The 15,192-nt window shown below is 39.4% G+C and overlaps 2 protein-coding genes across 3 annotated transcripts in view; one reads left to right on the forward strand and one right to left on the reverse strand.

Moving 5' to 3' along the window:
- The window catches only part of GAS2 (growth arrest specific 2), a 179,708-nt gene extending 175,430 nt beyond the window's left edge, over positions 1–4,278 (reverse strand). For both annotated transcript variants that reach the window (XM_045371618.3, XM_065528372.2), the window contains exon 1: positions 1,075–4,278. The gene's annotated coding sequence lies outside the window, so the exon portion shown is untranslated. The remainder of the gene's footprint in view (positions 1–1,074) is intronic.
- FANCF (FA complementation group F) lies at positions 3,630–7,153 on the forward strand. The gene has a single exon (XM_005578381.4). The coding sequence runs from the start codon at positions 3,665–3,667 to the stop codon at positions 4,787–4,789; it is 1,125 nt and encodes a 374-aa protein (XP_005578438.3). The 5' UTR covers positions 3,630–3,664; the 3' UTR covers positions 4,790–7,153.
- Positions 7,154–15,192: the final 8,039 nt, after the last annotated feature.

Consider the following 15,192-nt stretch of genomic DNA (forward strand, 5'->3'; position numbering starts at 1 on the left):
TTGGTGGCAATGCAAACCAGTACAACCTCTATGGAAAAGGATACTATCTTACTCCAGCCAGAATGGTCATTATTAAAAAGTCGAAAAATAGATGTTGGCATGGATGTGGTGAAAAGGGAATGCTTATACACTGTTTGTGGGAATGCAAACCAGTACAACCTCTACGGAAAACAGTATGGAACTAAATGTAGAGTTACATTTGATCCAGCAATCCCACTACTGAGTATCTACCCCAAAGAAAATAAGTCATTATATCAGAAAGACACTTGCATGTATATGTTCATCACAGCACAATTCACAATTGCAAAGATACAGAACCAACATAAGGGCCCAACAACTGAAAAGTGGATACAAAAAGTCATACACACACACACACACACACACCATGGAATACTACTCAGCTATAAAAAGAATGAAATAATATATTTTGCAGCCAACACACACACACACACACACCATGGAATACTACTCAGCTATAAAAAGAATGAAATAATATATTTTGCAGCCACTTGGATGGAACTGGAGGCCATTATTCTAAGTGAAGTAACTCAGGAATGGAAACCTAACACTGCATGTTCTCACTTGTAAGTGGGAGCTAAGCTGTGGGTATGCAAAGGCAGACAGAGTGGTATAATGGACACTGGAAACTTGGAAGCAGGGGAGGTGGGATGGGGTGAGGGATAAAAATCTACATGTCGGGTACAACATACACTACTCAGTTAAAGGGTACACTAAAATCTCAGGCTTCACCACAATAAAATTCCACCAAGTAACCAAAATCCACACTTGTACCCTTAAAGCTATTGAAATAAAAATAAACAAAAAAGAAAAAAAATAAGTCTGTTAAAGTAATGAAAAGAGGACAAAAAAATTTTATGAGCTACAATATTTGAAAACTTCACCAAATAGAAAAAATCAAAATAAATAAATAAAAATAAAATCTGCTGAAATTTGGCCTTTTTCCCCCCCAATTTACTGTATTCAAGGAATTTGGGGATCAAAACCCAAAGGAGGGAGACTGTTCCTGGTATTCATGGCACACAGTACACACATTTGTGTTCTCATATATTTTACCTTATATTATTTCTCTCACTTGGATTTTCTTCTGTCCCATGATTGTTCAAATACTTCGAGGCCTAAATCAAGTATCAGTCCTCTGTAGTCTTCCGAGAACTCTCCTGTCAGTTTATATCTAGTCTTTCATAGCAACATTCTTAAAATTTTCAAAATATATAAAATCTGCTTTGCATTATAATTTTTTGTATCCCTACCCACCCTGCCTCAAGAATATAGGTTAAAATCCTAGGCTTTTCTTTCTTCTACAGGGGGAACTTCATAGACATTTCAGTTAATGAAAATAGACTAACCTGAAATATGTAGGAGTTTATATATTACTATGCTCAAGGAAGAATTTAAAATCAAGATTTAAATACATAAGTTGAAAGGTATGAAGCTAAAGTTAATCTGCGTAATTCTTGCCATACACTGTCATCCCCATTTTGAATCAAAGCTTTTTTGGATTTTTCCACCTCCTTAAATAGGCCTGGTTCTTTCAACTCAGATACCTGCAAAAAAAAATTAAGGATTCCTGTAGCCTTGAAGGCTCCTCTCAACACTCAGCTTTGAACTTTCAACTGAAAAGTCTGTTTCTTTTCTTTCCCCCACCCCGCCAACTCTTTTTTTTTTTTTTTTTTTTTTTGAGAGGGAGTCTTGCTCTGTCGCCCAGGCTGGAGTGCAGTGGCCCCATCTCGGCTCACCGTAACCTCCACCTCCTGGGTTCAAACTATTCTCCTGCCTCAGCCTCCCGATTTGCTAGGGTCACAAGTGTGCACCGCCATGCCCAGTTAATTTTTTTTTTTTTTCCCCCAGTAAAGACAAGTTTTGTCATGCTGGCCAGGCTGGTCTCGAACTCCTGACCTCAGGTGATCCACCTGCCTCGGCTTGGCTCTCCAAAGTGCTGGGATTACAGGCGTAAGCCACTGTCCCCAGCCTGAAAAGTCAGTAATTAAAGAGACCTTCCTATCACCTAAGACTTGGTGACCCTACTCAATTTCATCCTCCTACACATTTGAGGTTATTCATTTAATGTCTCTCTTAAACGGTACAACATGAACTTTTCCACTCATGCTAGGACTGCATTTATTTAACTACTACATCTGTAGCACCTCATACTATGTATCATAATAGGTGTTCAATATAAGAATAAATAAATGAATTAGTGATGCCTGTACATTTGCTAAAGGCAGGCTGCACATTTGGTTCTAAGTTTCTAGTAGCCAACAAAAATAATTTTAAGATTCGTAGTATCCTTAGGATAAAATAAAACAACCATTTCAGGACCAAATACGAGTTTGAGATAACTAAGAAAAATCAAATAATAGCCGAGCGCAGTGGCACACGCCTGGAATCCCAGCACTTTGGGAGGCCGAGGCGGGAGGATCACTTGAGGTCAGGAGTTCGAGACCAGCCTGGCCAACAAGGTGAAATCCCGTCTCTACTAAAAATACAAAAATTGGCCGCACCTGGGCGACAGAATGAGACTCCCTTTCAAAATAAATAAATAAATGCATAAATTTGAATTAACAGCATGCACATGACTGCTTTACTTTCTAAAAGGTGTAGGAATGCTTATTTTAATAAATGAAAAATGACTTTTCGTCTCTTAAATTTCTCTTCCCCTTTTTGTTAAAGTACAAAACAAAACACCTTGCTCCCACTTTTTCGAATAGGACTAGAAAAAAAATTTTGACTGTCTGTAGGACTAGAAAGAAATTCAGCTCAAACGAATTAGTATATGATCAACTTTAGTAAGAATTATGCATTTGGTACACAATGTAACTCCTAGGAGTTGACAAATGTTTGTTAAGTGCATCAATGAGCGACATAAGACCTTCTCCTCCCTACTCTCTTCTCACAGTTTTTATTTAATCAAACATTTATTATTGTTCGATGCTCTTAAATGCCATTTCCTTCAGCTGATTATTTGTGTGGCAGAAGAGTCAATTAAGCTATTTTGTCCCCAAAATTACGAAAACGAAATGTACAATTGTGAAGTAAAATTTTGTTCTTTTGCAAATTTTAATAAATCATTAAACTTTTTTTTTGTTTCAAATAATCAGGGCTTCAGTTCTAATAACGAAAGGACAATGTGAAGGCCTAGAATTTAGCATAGCGCCTGACATTAATAGGACGTCAGTACATTTTTAGTACATGTTTCTCAAATAGATCTTAAAATTTCATTTAAGAGCGTTTCCTCACGTCACGGTATGTCTCTGGCGTTACTTAATTTTGAAAAACCTCAACACAGATTCTAGTTTTAGGCAAAGCTCAGAAAAGTTCTACTTAAGGATATTTCCAAAGCGAAAGGAAGCGCGGAGACGTTCATGACTGGCATCATCTCGCATATAGGCTCCGGAAATTGTCGGTAGGATGCCCTACATCTGCTCTCCCTCCACTAAGAAGAACCTCTTTGTGTGGCGAAAGTAAAAGTATTAAGGCTTTTAAGTTGCCCAGTCGAGGAACACGGATAAAGACGCCAGGAGATTGACATGCATTTCGACCAATAGCATTGCAGAAAGGCGTATCATTTCACGGATGTCCCAATCAGTACACAGAGAGTCGCTGTCTCCAAGGTGAAAGCGGAAATAGGGCCTTCGCGCACCTCATGGAATCCCTCCTGCAGCACCTGGATCGCTTTTCCGAGCTTCTGGCGGTCTCACGCACTGCCCACGTCCGCACCTGGGACCCGGTCACTGTGCGCCGGGCCCTGCAGTGGGCGCGCTACCTGCGCCACATCCATCGGCGCTTTGGTCGGCACGGCCCCATTCGCACGGCTCTGGAGCGGCGGCTGCACAACCAGTGGCGGCAAGAGGGCGGCTTTGGGCGGGGTCCAGTTCCGGGATTGGCGAACTTCCAGGCCCTCGGTCATGGTGATGTCCTGCTCTCTCTGCGCCTGCTGGAGAACCAGGCCCTCGGGGATGCAGCTCGTCACCACCTGGTGCAGCAACTCTTTCCGGGCCCGGGCGTCCCGGACGCTGATGAGGAGACGCTCCAAGAGAGCCTAGCCCGCCTTGCCCGCTGCGGGTCCGCGGTGCACATGCTGCGCTTCAACGGCTATAGAAAGAACCTGAATCTCCAGGAGGACTCTCTGATGAAGACCCAGGCGGAGCTGCTGCTGGAGCGTCTGCAGGAGGTGGGGAAGGCCGAAGCGGAGGGTCCCTCCAGATTTCTCAGCAGACTGTGGGAGCGTTTGCCTCAGCACAACTTCCTGAAGGTGATAGCGGTGGCGCTGTTGCAGCCGCCTTTGTCTCCCCGGCCCCAAGAAGAGTCGGAACCCAGCATCCATAAAACACCTGGAGAGGGGAGCCAAGCGCTAGTCCACTGGCTTCTGGGGAATTCGGAAGTCTTTGCTGCCTTTTGTCGCGCCCTCCCAGCCGGGCTTTTGACTTTAGTGACTAGCCGCCACCCAGCGCTGTCTCCTGTCTATCTGGGTCTGCTAACAGACTGGGGTCAGCGTTTGCACTATGACCTTCAGAAAGGCATTTGGGTTGGAACTGAGTCCCAAGATGTGCCCTGGGAGGAGTTGCACAATAGGTTTCAAAGCCTCTGTCAGGCCCCTCCACCTCTGAAAGATAAAGTTCTAACTGTCCTGGAGACCTGTAAAGCGCAGGATGGAGATTTCGAAGTACCTGGTCTTAGCATCTGGACAGATCTCTTACTAGCTCTTCGGAGTGGTGCATTTAGGAAAAGACAAGTTTTGGGTCTCAGCCCAGGCCTCAGTTCTGTATAGGCAATGCTGTGTTATTATTACTTGAGTATAGAATATATAGTTTACAAAATGAAAATTACAATGTTCTCACCAAATATATGCCTTCGTGTGTCCAAAGTATAATTATTTTAGATGCTAATTTTGAATAGTTTATTAAACAATTATAAATGTGCAAAGTAACTGGCATGTAGTATCATGGATTTGCTGGATAGAGGAAGTGATTGGAAGTACTCAGCCATGGAATTAGCAATAGTTTGCTTGTTAATGGAAGGCCCATTTGTAAGAATATTGAAAATATATGTACCGTTTGAAGAAAAAGGAGCTTTAAGGTGACAAACGAAATACCTTTTTCTTTCAGTATGGTTTATTTTTCTAGGTTTTCTTTCCCTCCCTCAGTAGTGAAGAGTTTTCTTTAACCAACCAATATGTGACAGTGTCAGGAATGTTGGTTTGAAAAGCTATTGGCCTGTCTAGAGTTTGGCCTTGTTAAGCTAGTATTCTAAGTATTCTAGCCAGTTAACCAGCCTTAGTATGCATTAAAATTGTATTATTAAGAAAGTTTGTTTCTCATTTTCTGCAAATTCTTACTCTGAAAATGAGTCACCACATAGTATGTCCATTTAAAGCATTGACTCACCGACAAATGTTTAAAGCACAGTAAATACAAATATATGCCTTTGGATATCAAATTAATGCTTGATGATGAAATAATCAAAACAAACTTTTTTTTTGAAACGGAGTCTTGCCCTGTCGCCCAGGCTGGAGTGCAGTGGTGCGATCACTGCTCACTGCAACCTCCGCCTCCCAGGTTAAAGCAATTCTGACTCAGCCTCCCAAGTAGCTGGGATTACAGGCCCACGCCACCATGCCCGGCTAATTTTTTGTATTTTTAGTAGAGATGGGGTTTCACCATGCTAGCCAGGCTGGTCTCAGACTTCTGACCTGGTGATCCACCCGCCTCAGCCTCCCAAAGTGCTGGGATTACAGGCGTGAGCCACCCCGCCTAGCCAAAAGAAACGTTTTAAGTAGAAGATCCAGGTTTTAGTGCAACTTCTGCCGTTAACTAGGTTAATAAATCACAAACTTGGGACCACAGTTGTCTTATATGTAAATGAAGTGTTTAGACTAAAATAGTTAAATGTCATTGTTTTTCCCTCGGTGGCTGCCCTATGGAAACAGTTTAGAATATTTGTTTTGCATGTAGGAACCTGGTTGTGTTAGTTTACCTGGGTGTTCCATAGCTGATAGTGATTTCCAATAACCAAACTTAAGGGCAATTTATTCATTTTTACTAGGGAGGTAGAACTTTACAGTAATCAAGATATTTTTGTCCATATTCAGGTTAGCTGGTAACAGGATTTTTTTGGAGGTAAAAAAATGGTATTTAGAAAGTTAATTTCTATTTCTAGAATAGAATAAAAACAGTAAGAGCTGTGTAATCTTGTGGAAAAAGAGTTGTATAATCTTATAGAATTTCTCATTCTGTGGTACAACCCAGGGGTAAACTATTATTCCAGTAGTAAATACACTTTTCTAGATAATCTTGAGTGAAAACCAGTAATTTCTTTTTCCCTGTGGTCAGATTCCTTTTTCTAATCCATGAAGGCCATCTTGTAGATTACATTTGTCATTAATGCAAGAATAAAGACAATTCCTCCTGTCAGTTACATGAAATTATTTTTTTTTAAGAAAGAACCCAGTGAAGAGTTATACCATAGCAAGGCTTAATATTAGCTTTAGCTTTAGAAAATAAGTTTGTGAACTTACTTCCCTATGTTTGCAGTGGTATCTCACACTATGATTTACAATGAAATTATAAAGATTGACAATAGACTTAAATAACATTTTAAAATCTATTTTATACTTACCATTTATTATTCTTTTAGTCTCCATATGTACATTACATACATAATCTTATTTAATCTTCACACCAAAACTGTATTCTTATGAATATAAGCTAAAAGATTAAGTAAAATGCCCAAGGGTATAAACAAAAGCAACATGAAAGTGGAAACTGTATCTGTTATTTATTTTGTTTCCAGGAGCCTAGTATAGTGTTCAGGGTATGGTAGATACTTCTAGTGTTTGAATAAATGAAACCAGCTTTATATACTTTCTCTTAAAGACTTGAAAAGATTAAGAATCTGTGCATACACTGAGAGAAAAGTGAGAGGAAGACTATAAAAATAGAATATTTGATAACTTCTTTATAACATCTAGAAATATTTATTTTGTGTTTTTTTCCCTATGTCCTATCAAATGAGGGAGCACTATTGAAATCTCCCATTGTAACACTGTTTCAGGAAATTTTATCAATTATCATCTTATGTATTTTGGGCAATTTTATGACATGAAAACAAATATACAATTGTTATATCATCTTAATGAATTGAACCTTTTATTTGTAGTGACTGCTTTTCTGCTTTAAAGTCTATTTTTGTCTATTGTCATTGTCATATATTAACTCTATATGATTGGACTTTTCCCTGCTATCCTATTTTGTGCTTTCCACTTCCTTTGATTTCTCTATGTTTCATTTCTCTCTCAGTTCTTTAATTGACTAAATATGTGTTTGCCTTCTTATTTCATGATCTTTTCCCCTCTACCAGTTAGGATGTTATATTCTATACCCATGCTTTTACTCTCAGAACTTATCATATTTAACTTAAAAATATCTAATATTAGTATCTAAACCCTCCTCTTAATGATACGATGGACCTTAGGAAACTTTAACCCTGATCTCTTATCTCTAAACTCTCAAGTTATTATCCAGTGTTTTGGTTTAACAATTTTGTTTCCCATGATTGTACCTCAAATTCACTTGGAGAAGGTCTCTTGGTGGTAAACGTACTCAGTTTTTATTTACAAAGATCATTCCTTGTTGATGTTGTTGGAAGGTAATTTTGCTGTGTTCCTGATTTGAGGTTAACATGTTAAAGATATTAACTCTTTTCTGGTTTCCATTGTTGATATTAAGAAAGCTATTCACCTACTTGTGGTTCTTTTGTAAGTGATTTCTTCTTTCTGGTTTATTTTAAGGTGGTCCCAGTTTCAGTGTCTATAGTCACTTCAGAATATCTAATTGTAAATTTCTGTTTTTCTTGCTTGTTTTATGTTGTGTTTCATTTATGTGTGGATGTGCATTTTTCTTCATTCTTAAAAATTTCCAGCCATTTTTTCCCCAATATTTCCTTTCTTCCATTTTTTAAAATCATTCCTGTCACTTTGATCAGGCCTATAGCAGATCTTCTCACACTACTCAAATCATGTAACCTCTCTCTTCCAGTTTCTATCTCCATATCATTCTATTTTGCTCTGGAAACTGCTGTTATATCCCAAGATAAATTTCCCCATCTTCATTTTAGCCTACCACCAGGTTTTAGCTGAAAATGGCCACTCAGAGAGTAAATTTCTCAGTTTCTCCTACAGTTACATGTGGCCATAATGCTAGGTTTTGGTTACTTTTATATAAGCAGAAGTGATATGTACAACTTACTATTCATTCTCTAGAAATCTGAAATGATTTTCCCTTAATGCTCTGCTTCTCCCTTTTAATGGGCTGGAAAGTTAATTTGCTGCTAGTTTGCCGCTACCTTGAATCAGATGGCTGAAGATGACTGGGACAATTGCTGTAGACCCAAAGATGAAGTCATATGTACAGAATGGCAAAACAGAGCCCACCTGCGTAGCTTGTCCTGTTAATATAGGAGAGGAATACAACTTTGTCTTATAAACACTGCTTGAGATGTCTTATGTCATCAACATTGCCTATAACCCTAAGTAGTGTTGGTATAGTCATGGTAATTCTGTCTGATCTGAGGTTTAAGCTATCAATTGAGTTTTAAATTTCAGTGCTTTTTTAAAAGTCTTAATTGGCTTTTTTTCTCCTAATCTGTTTACCTTTTAATAATCTCATATGGCAGGCTTTTTGTGATTCTATTTTCATTTTTTATCATTGTTATTTTATCATCTAATAATCACAACCTGAAGTATTGGGGATCTAAACCTGTTGATTCTCATGACAGTTTATTTCTTTACATCTTTTGTAATTTCTTATTGTAAATTCACATGTGTTTGGTCATAGTCTATGTAAACCTAGGAGTCTAAATAAGGTATTCTTTGCCCAATGAGGGTATATTTAAATGCTTCTGCTAGAGAAATAGAGAACCCCCCTAACCTAGGACTACTTTGGTTTATTGTAAGAGTTTTGGCTTGAGTTTTTCTACCTTATGTTTTGCTCAAAGCATATTTTCCAAATTTTATTTGCTTACTACTCAGATCTCCCTGTTTTGGAGAAACAGATATGAAGGGGTGGCTTGGAAATTTCCTTTATTTTCTGAAACCCCAACAAAACATTCAAAGAATGTTATATTGAGAATCTATTTGTTTTGTAGCAGTTGGGCCCTATGGAATATCTAGTTACTGATTTGCTAAAAGTGGAAGTCCTCATTTTCCCTTTAGCCCACACCAACCTAACTTCTGCCATCAACACTCCTCTGAAATAAGTCTTGTCAAGCTCACCAATCACCTGCATGATGCTAAATTCAAAAGACACTGTATTAGTCCATTTTCACACTGCTATAAAGAACTCCCCAAGACAGGGTAATTTATAAAGGAAAGAGGTTTAATTGACTCACAGTTTCACATGGCCTGGGAGGCCTCAGGAAACTTACGATCATGGCAGAAGGTGAAGAAGAAGCAAGTACCTTCCTTACGAGGCTGTAGGAGACAGAGAGAAAGAGAAAGAGAGAGAAGAGAGGAGGTGCCACACTTTTAAATCATCAGATCTCATGAGAACTCACTATCACAAGAACAGCATGGGGAAAACTGCCCCCATGATCCGATCACCTCCCACTAGGCCCTTCCCTCAACACGTGAGGATTACGATTCAAGATGAGATTTGGGTGGGTTCACAGAGCCAAACCATATCAGACACTTTTCTGGTATTCAGTTATTTGACTTCTCAGCAGCATTCAATACCATGGCCTATCCTCTCTTTTTTGAAACTGGGCTTGGAATTCTATTGTTATAACATACATGACACCACTCTATCCTAGTTTCCTCTTACCTCTCCAGCAATTTTTTTACAGTCTACTTTTTTGTCTCTTCTTCTTCTAATCATCCTTTAAATATTCAAGATTTCTCAGTGTTTAATGACTGCTGCCTCTTTTTTGTAGTGCTCTCACCCCATATGATCTCATCCATTTCTGTGGCGTTAAATACTACCTATATGGTATGAATTGCACAGTTTATATCTTTAGCCTGGCGGTCTCATCATAGCTTCGGGACCAATATCCCCACTTGAATGTCTCACAAGCCTCTCATACCAAACACCCAAACCAACTCTAAATATCAGAGAGAGGGTGGAGCAAAATGGCCAAACAGAAACCAATCATTCCCCTGCCTCCCCAGCAAGGACACTGAGTTAAGATAGGTATACAGAAAAAAGATCTTCATAGCAACCAAAAATCAGGTGAGAACTCATAGTGCCTGGTTTTAACTACATATTGGTAAAAGAGGTACTGAAGTGATTTAAAAACAGCCCTGAATCACAAATGCCACCCCTTCCTCACACCAGGAAGCAGCAGCCTCTGAGCACTGAGAGAGGGAGAACACAGCAATTGTAAAGCAATGAATTCAGTGCTGTCCTGTTACAGTAGAAAGGAAAACCGGACCACACTCATCCTGCCCACAGAGGGAACATTTAAACCAGCCCTAGTGGGAATCTGAATTCCTGCAGATCTCACCAACATGGGCTACAGGCTATAGCAGTCTGTGCCTCCAAGTAAACTTGAAAGGCAGTCTAGGTCATAAACTCTTAGGAAAGTCCTTGTGTTGAGTTAGGCCCATAGACAATGGACTGAAAGGGCACACGGCATACTGAAAAACCAGCTGGGGCAGCCAAGGGAGTTCTGGCATCACTCCTCCCCTAAACTCAGGTGGCACAGCTCATGTCTCCAAAAGAGACCCTTTCCTTTCACTTGAGGAGAACAGAGGGAAGAGTGGGGAGGACTTTGTTTTGCATGTAGGATCCCAGCCCAGCCACAGCAGAATAAGGGACTGATCAGAGTAGTGAGGCCCCTGTTCCAGACACTACCTCCCAGATGACATTTCTAGATACACACTGGGCCAGAAGGGAACGGAACCTGCTGCCTTGCAGGAAAGGACCCACTACTGGCAGCATTTATCACCTGCTAACTGAAGAACCCTTGGGCCCTGAACAACCGGCAGTGATGCCCAGGTACTATATCAAAGGCCTTGGTGAGCCTCTGAGATTTGCTGACTTCAGGTGAGACTCAGTACATAACCAGCCATGGTAACTAGCGGGCAAAATTCCTTCTACTTGAGAAAAGCTGAGGGAAAAGTAAAGGGGACATTTTTTCCCGCACTTTGGGCACCAACAAGGGGAGGAAGGGACCAAGTGTGACCCTGAGGTCTTTGATTCTAGGACTTGACTCTTGGATGACATTTTTGGACCTGCCCTGGGCCAGAGGGAAGCCCACTGCTCTGAAGGACGAGTCCCGGGCCAGGCGGCATTCACAACACACCTAAGAGACTTTGGGCCTTAAGGGAACATTGGAGGTAGTCTGCCAATACTTCTCACGGCCTGGGGTGGCAGTGGCTGTGGGAAGAGGCTTCTCTGCCTTTAGAAAGGTATAGGGAGAGTGGTAAGGACTGCCTTGTGTGCCTTGAGTGCCAGCTCAGCTGCAGTACTTTAGAACATCGAATAGACTCTTAAAGTTTTTGACTCTCATCCCTGACTCCCAAATGGCACTTCTGGACCCACCCAGGACTTGGGGCACCTTGCTGCACTGAACGGACGAACACAGGCCTGGCTGGCTTTACTATCTGCTAAATGTAGTACCCCAGGGCCTTAAGCAAATATAGACAGTAGAAAGGGAGTTGTTGTAAGCAGGCCTTGGGAGAGACCCAGTGCTGTGCTGGCTTCAGGTCTAACCTTCTGCAGTCATCGTGGTGATGGACACAGAGGTGCTTGTGTCACTCCATCCCCAGGTTCAGGTGGCTCAGGAGAGAGAGAGAGAGAGACAGAGAGAGAGAGACTCTGTATATTTAGGAGAAAGTAAGGGAAGGAAACAAGAGCCTCTGCCTGGTAATCCAGATAACTCTCCTGGATCTCGTCCAAACCCATCAAGGCATCACCTGTATGAGTCCACAAGAATTACAACATTGCTGGGATTGGGGTGCCCCCTAATGCAAATATAGTTTAGATCACAAACCCAAGTCATTTTAAATGTCTGAATAGCCTTCCCAAGAAGGACAGTTAAAAATAAGCCCAGACAGTGAAGACTACAATAAATACCTAACTCATCAATTCTCAGACACCGAAGAACATCTGCTAGCCTCAACAGCATGTAGGAAAACATGATCTTACTAAATGAACTAAATAAGGCACCAAGGATCAATTCTGGAGAAACAGAGATATGTGACCTTTCAGACAGAGAATTCAAAATAACTATGTTGAGGAAACTCAAAGAAATTCAAGATAACACAGAGAAGGAATTCGGAATTCTAACAGATAAATTTAACAAAGAGATTGAAATACTTAAAAAGAATCAGGGCCGGGCGCGGTGGCTCACGCCTGTAATCCCTGCACTTTGGGAGGCCGAGGCGGGCGGATCACGAGGTCAGGAGATCGAGACCATCCTGGCTAACACGGTGAAACCCCGTCTCTACTAAAAATGCAAAAAAATTAGTCGGGCGAGGCGGCGGGCGCCTGTAGTCCCAGCTACTCGGGAGGCTGAGGCAGGAGAATGGCGTGAACCGGGGAGGCGGAGCTTGCAGTGAGCCGAGATCGCGCCATTGCACTCCAGCCTGGGCGACTAAGCGAGACTCTGTCTCAAAAAAAAAAAAAAAAAAAAGAATCAGACAGAAATTCTGGTGCTGAAAAATGCAATTAGTGTACTAAGAATGTATCAGACTTCTTTAATATCAGAATGGTTCAAGCAGAAGAAAGAATTACTGAGCTTGAAGACAGGCTAATTGAAAATACACAGTCAGAGGAGACAAAAAAAAAAAAAAAAAGAATAAAAAGTAATGAAGCATGCTTACAGAATCTAGAAAATAGCCTCAAAGGGCAATCTAAGAGTTATTGGCCTTAAAGAGGAGATAGAGAAAGAGATGGGGGGAGAAACTTTATTCAAAGGGATAAGAACAGAAAACTTCCCAAACCTAGAGAAAGATATCAACATCCAAGTATAAGAAGGTTATAGGACACCAAGTATATTTAACCAAAAGAAGACTACCTCAAGACATTTAATGATAAAACTCTCAAAGGTCAAAGATAAAGAAAGGGTTCTAAAACAGCAAAATAAAAACAAATAATATATAACGGAGCTCCAATATGTCTGGCAGAAGACTTTTCATTAGAAACTTTACAGGCCAGAAGAGAGTGCCATGAAATATTTGAAGTGCTGAAGAAAAACAAAAAAGAAGTCTTTACCCTGGAATAGTAAATCTGGTGAATATAGCTTTCCAACATGAAGATAAAATAAGACTTTTCCAGATAGGCAACAATGAGGGATTTCATCAATACCAGACCTGTCCTATAAGAAATGCTAAAGTACTTCAATCAGAAAGAAAACGATACTAATAAGCCATAAATAATCTTCTTAAGGTAAAAACTCACTGGTAAGAGTAAGTACACAGAAAAACACAGAGTATTATAACATGGTAACTGTAGTGTGTAAATTACTCTTGTCCTAAGTAGAAAGTCTGAATGATGAACTAATCAAAAATGATAACTACAACAACTTTTCAAGACATAACCAATACAATAAAACATAAATAGAAACAACAAAAAGCTAAAAAGAGGGGGATAACATTGAAGCATAGGACTTTTATTAGTTTTCTTTTTGCTTGTTTGTTTATGCAAATAGTGTTAAGTTATTATCAGGTCAAAATAATTACTTATACGATAGTATATGCAAGCCTCATGGTAACCTCAAACAAACAAACAAACAAACACAAAACATACAATGGATACACAAAAAATAAAAAGCAAGAAACAAAGTCATATAACCAGAGAAAATCACCTCCACTAGTTGAAGACAGGAAGAAAAGAAATAAGGAAGAGATTACAAAGCACCCAGAATGTCAGGTATAAATTCTCACTTATCAATAATAACATCAAATGTAAATGAGCAAAACTCTCCAATCAAAAGACATAGACTGGCTGAATGGTTGAAAAACAAGACCCGTTGATTTGTCCCCTACAAGAAACACACTTCATACAAAATACACATAGACTGAAAAAGCAGTGAAAAAAGATATTCTATGCCAACAGAAACAGAGCAGCAGCTGCAATCCTTATATCAGACAAAATAGATTCCAAGACAAAAACTGTAAAGAGAGACAAAGAAGGTCATTCTAAAATGATAAAGGGATCAATGCAGTCAGAGGATATAACAGTTTTAAATATATATGCACCCAACCCTGGAGCATCCAGATATATAAAGGAAATATTAGAGCCAATGAAAGACATAAGCCACAATACAATAGCTGGAGACTTTAATGCCCCACTTTCAGCACAAGACAGATCTTCCAGACGAAAAGTCAGTAAAGATACCTCAATCTTAATCTGCACTGTAGACGAAATGAATCTAACAGATCTTTATAGATTCTTTAGATTTCTATAAATTCTTTTCCTCAGGACATGGATCATTCTCAAGGATAGACTATGTAATAGGCCACAAAACAAGTCTTAAAATATTTTTTAGAAAACTTGAAAAACATCGAGCATCTCCTCTGACCAGAATGGAATAAAATTAGAAATTAATAATTAAAGGAATTTTGGAAACCATACAAATACATGGAAATTAAGTAATATGCTCCTGAATGACCAGTGGGTCAATGGAGAAATAGAGAAAGAAATTTAAAAAAATTTCAAATCAAATGATAATAGAAATACACCATACCAAAACCTATGGGATACAGCAAAAAGCAGTACTCAGTGGGACGTTTATAAGTGCCTACATCAAAAAAGAAGAAAAATTTCAAATAAACAATATTGCAATGCATCTTAAAGGACTAGAAAAGCAAGAGGAACTCAAACCCAAAATTAGTAGAAGTAAAGAAATAATAAAGATCAGAACAAAAATAAATGAAATTGAAATTTCAAAAAGCATATCAATGAAACAAAAAATTGTTTTTTTGAACAGTTAAATAAAATTAGCAAAACTTTAGTCAGACTAAGAGAAAAAGATATCCAAATAAATAAAACCAGAAATGTAAAAGGAGACATTAAAACAGATACTGCAGAAATTCAAAGAATCATTAGTGTCTACTATAAGCAACTATTTGCCTATAAATTGGAAGATCTAGAAAAAATGGGAAATTTCTAGATATATACACACTGCCAAGATTGAATCAGGAAGAAATCCAAAACCTGCATGGACCAATAAAAG

The sequence above is a fragment of the Macaca fascicularis genome, chromosome 14, assembly GCF_037993035.2.
Source record: "Macaca fascicularis isolate 582-1 chromosome 14, T2T-MFA8v1.1".
In the NCBI taxonomy this organism is placed as follows: Eukaryota; Metazoa; Chordata; class Mammalia; order Primates; family Cercopithecidae; genus Macaca; species Macaca fascicularis.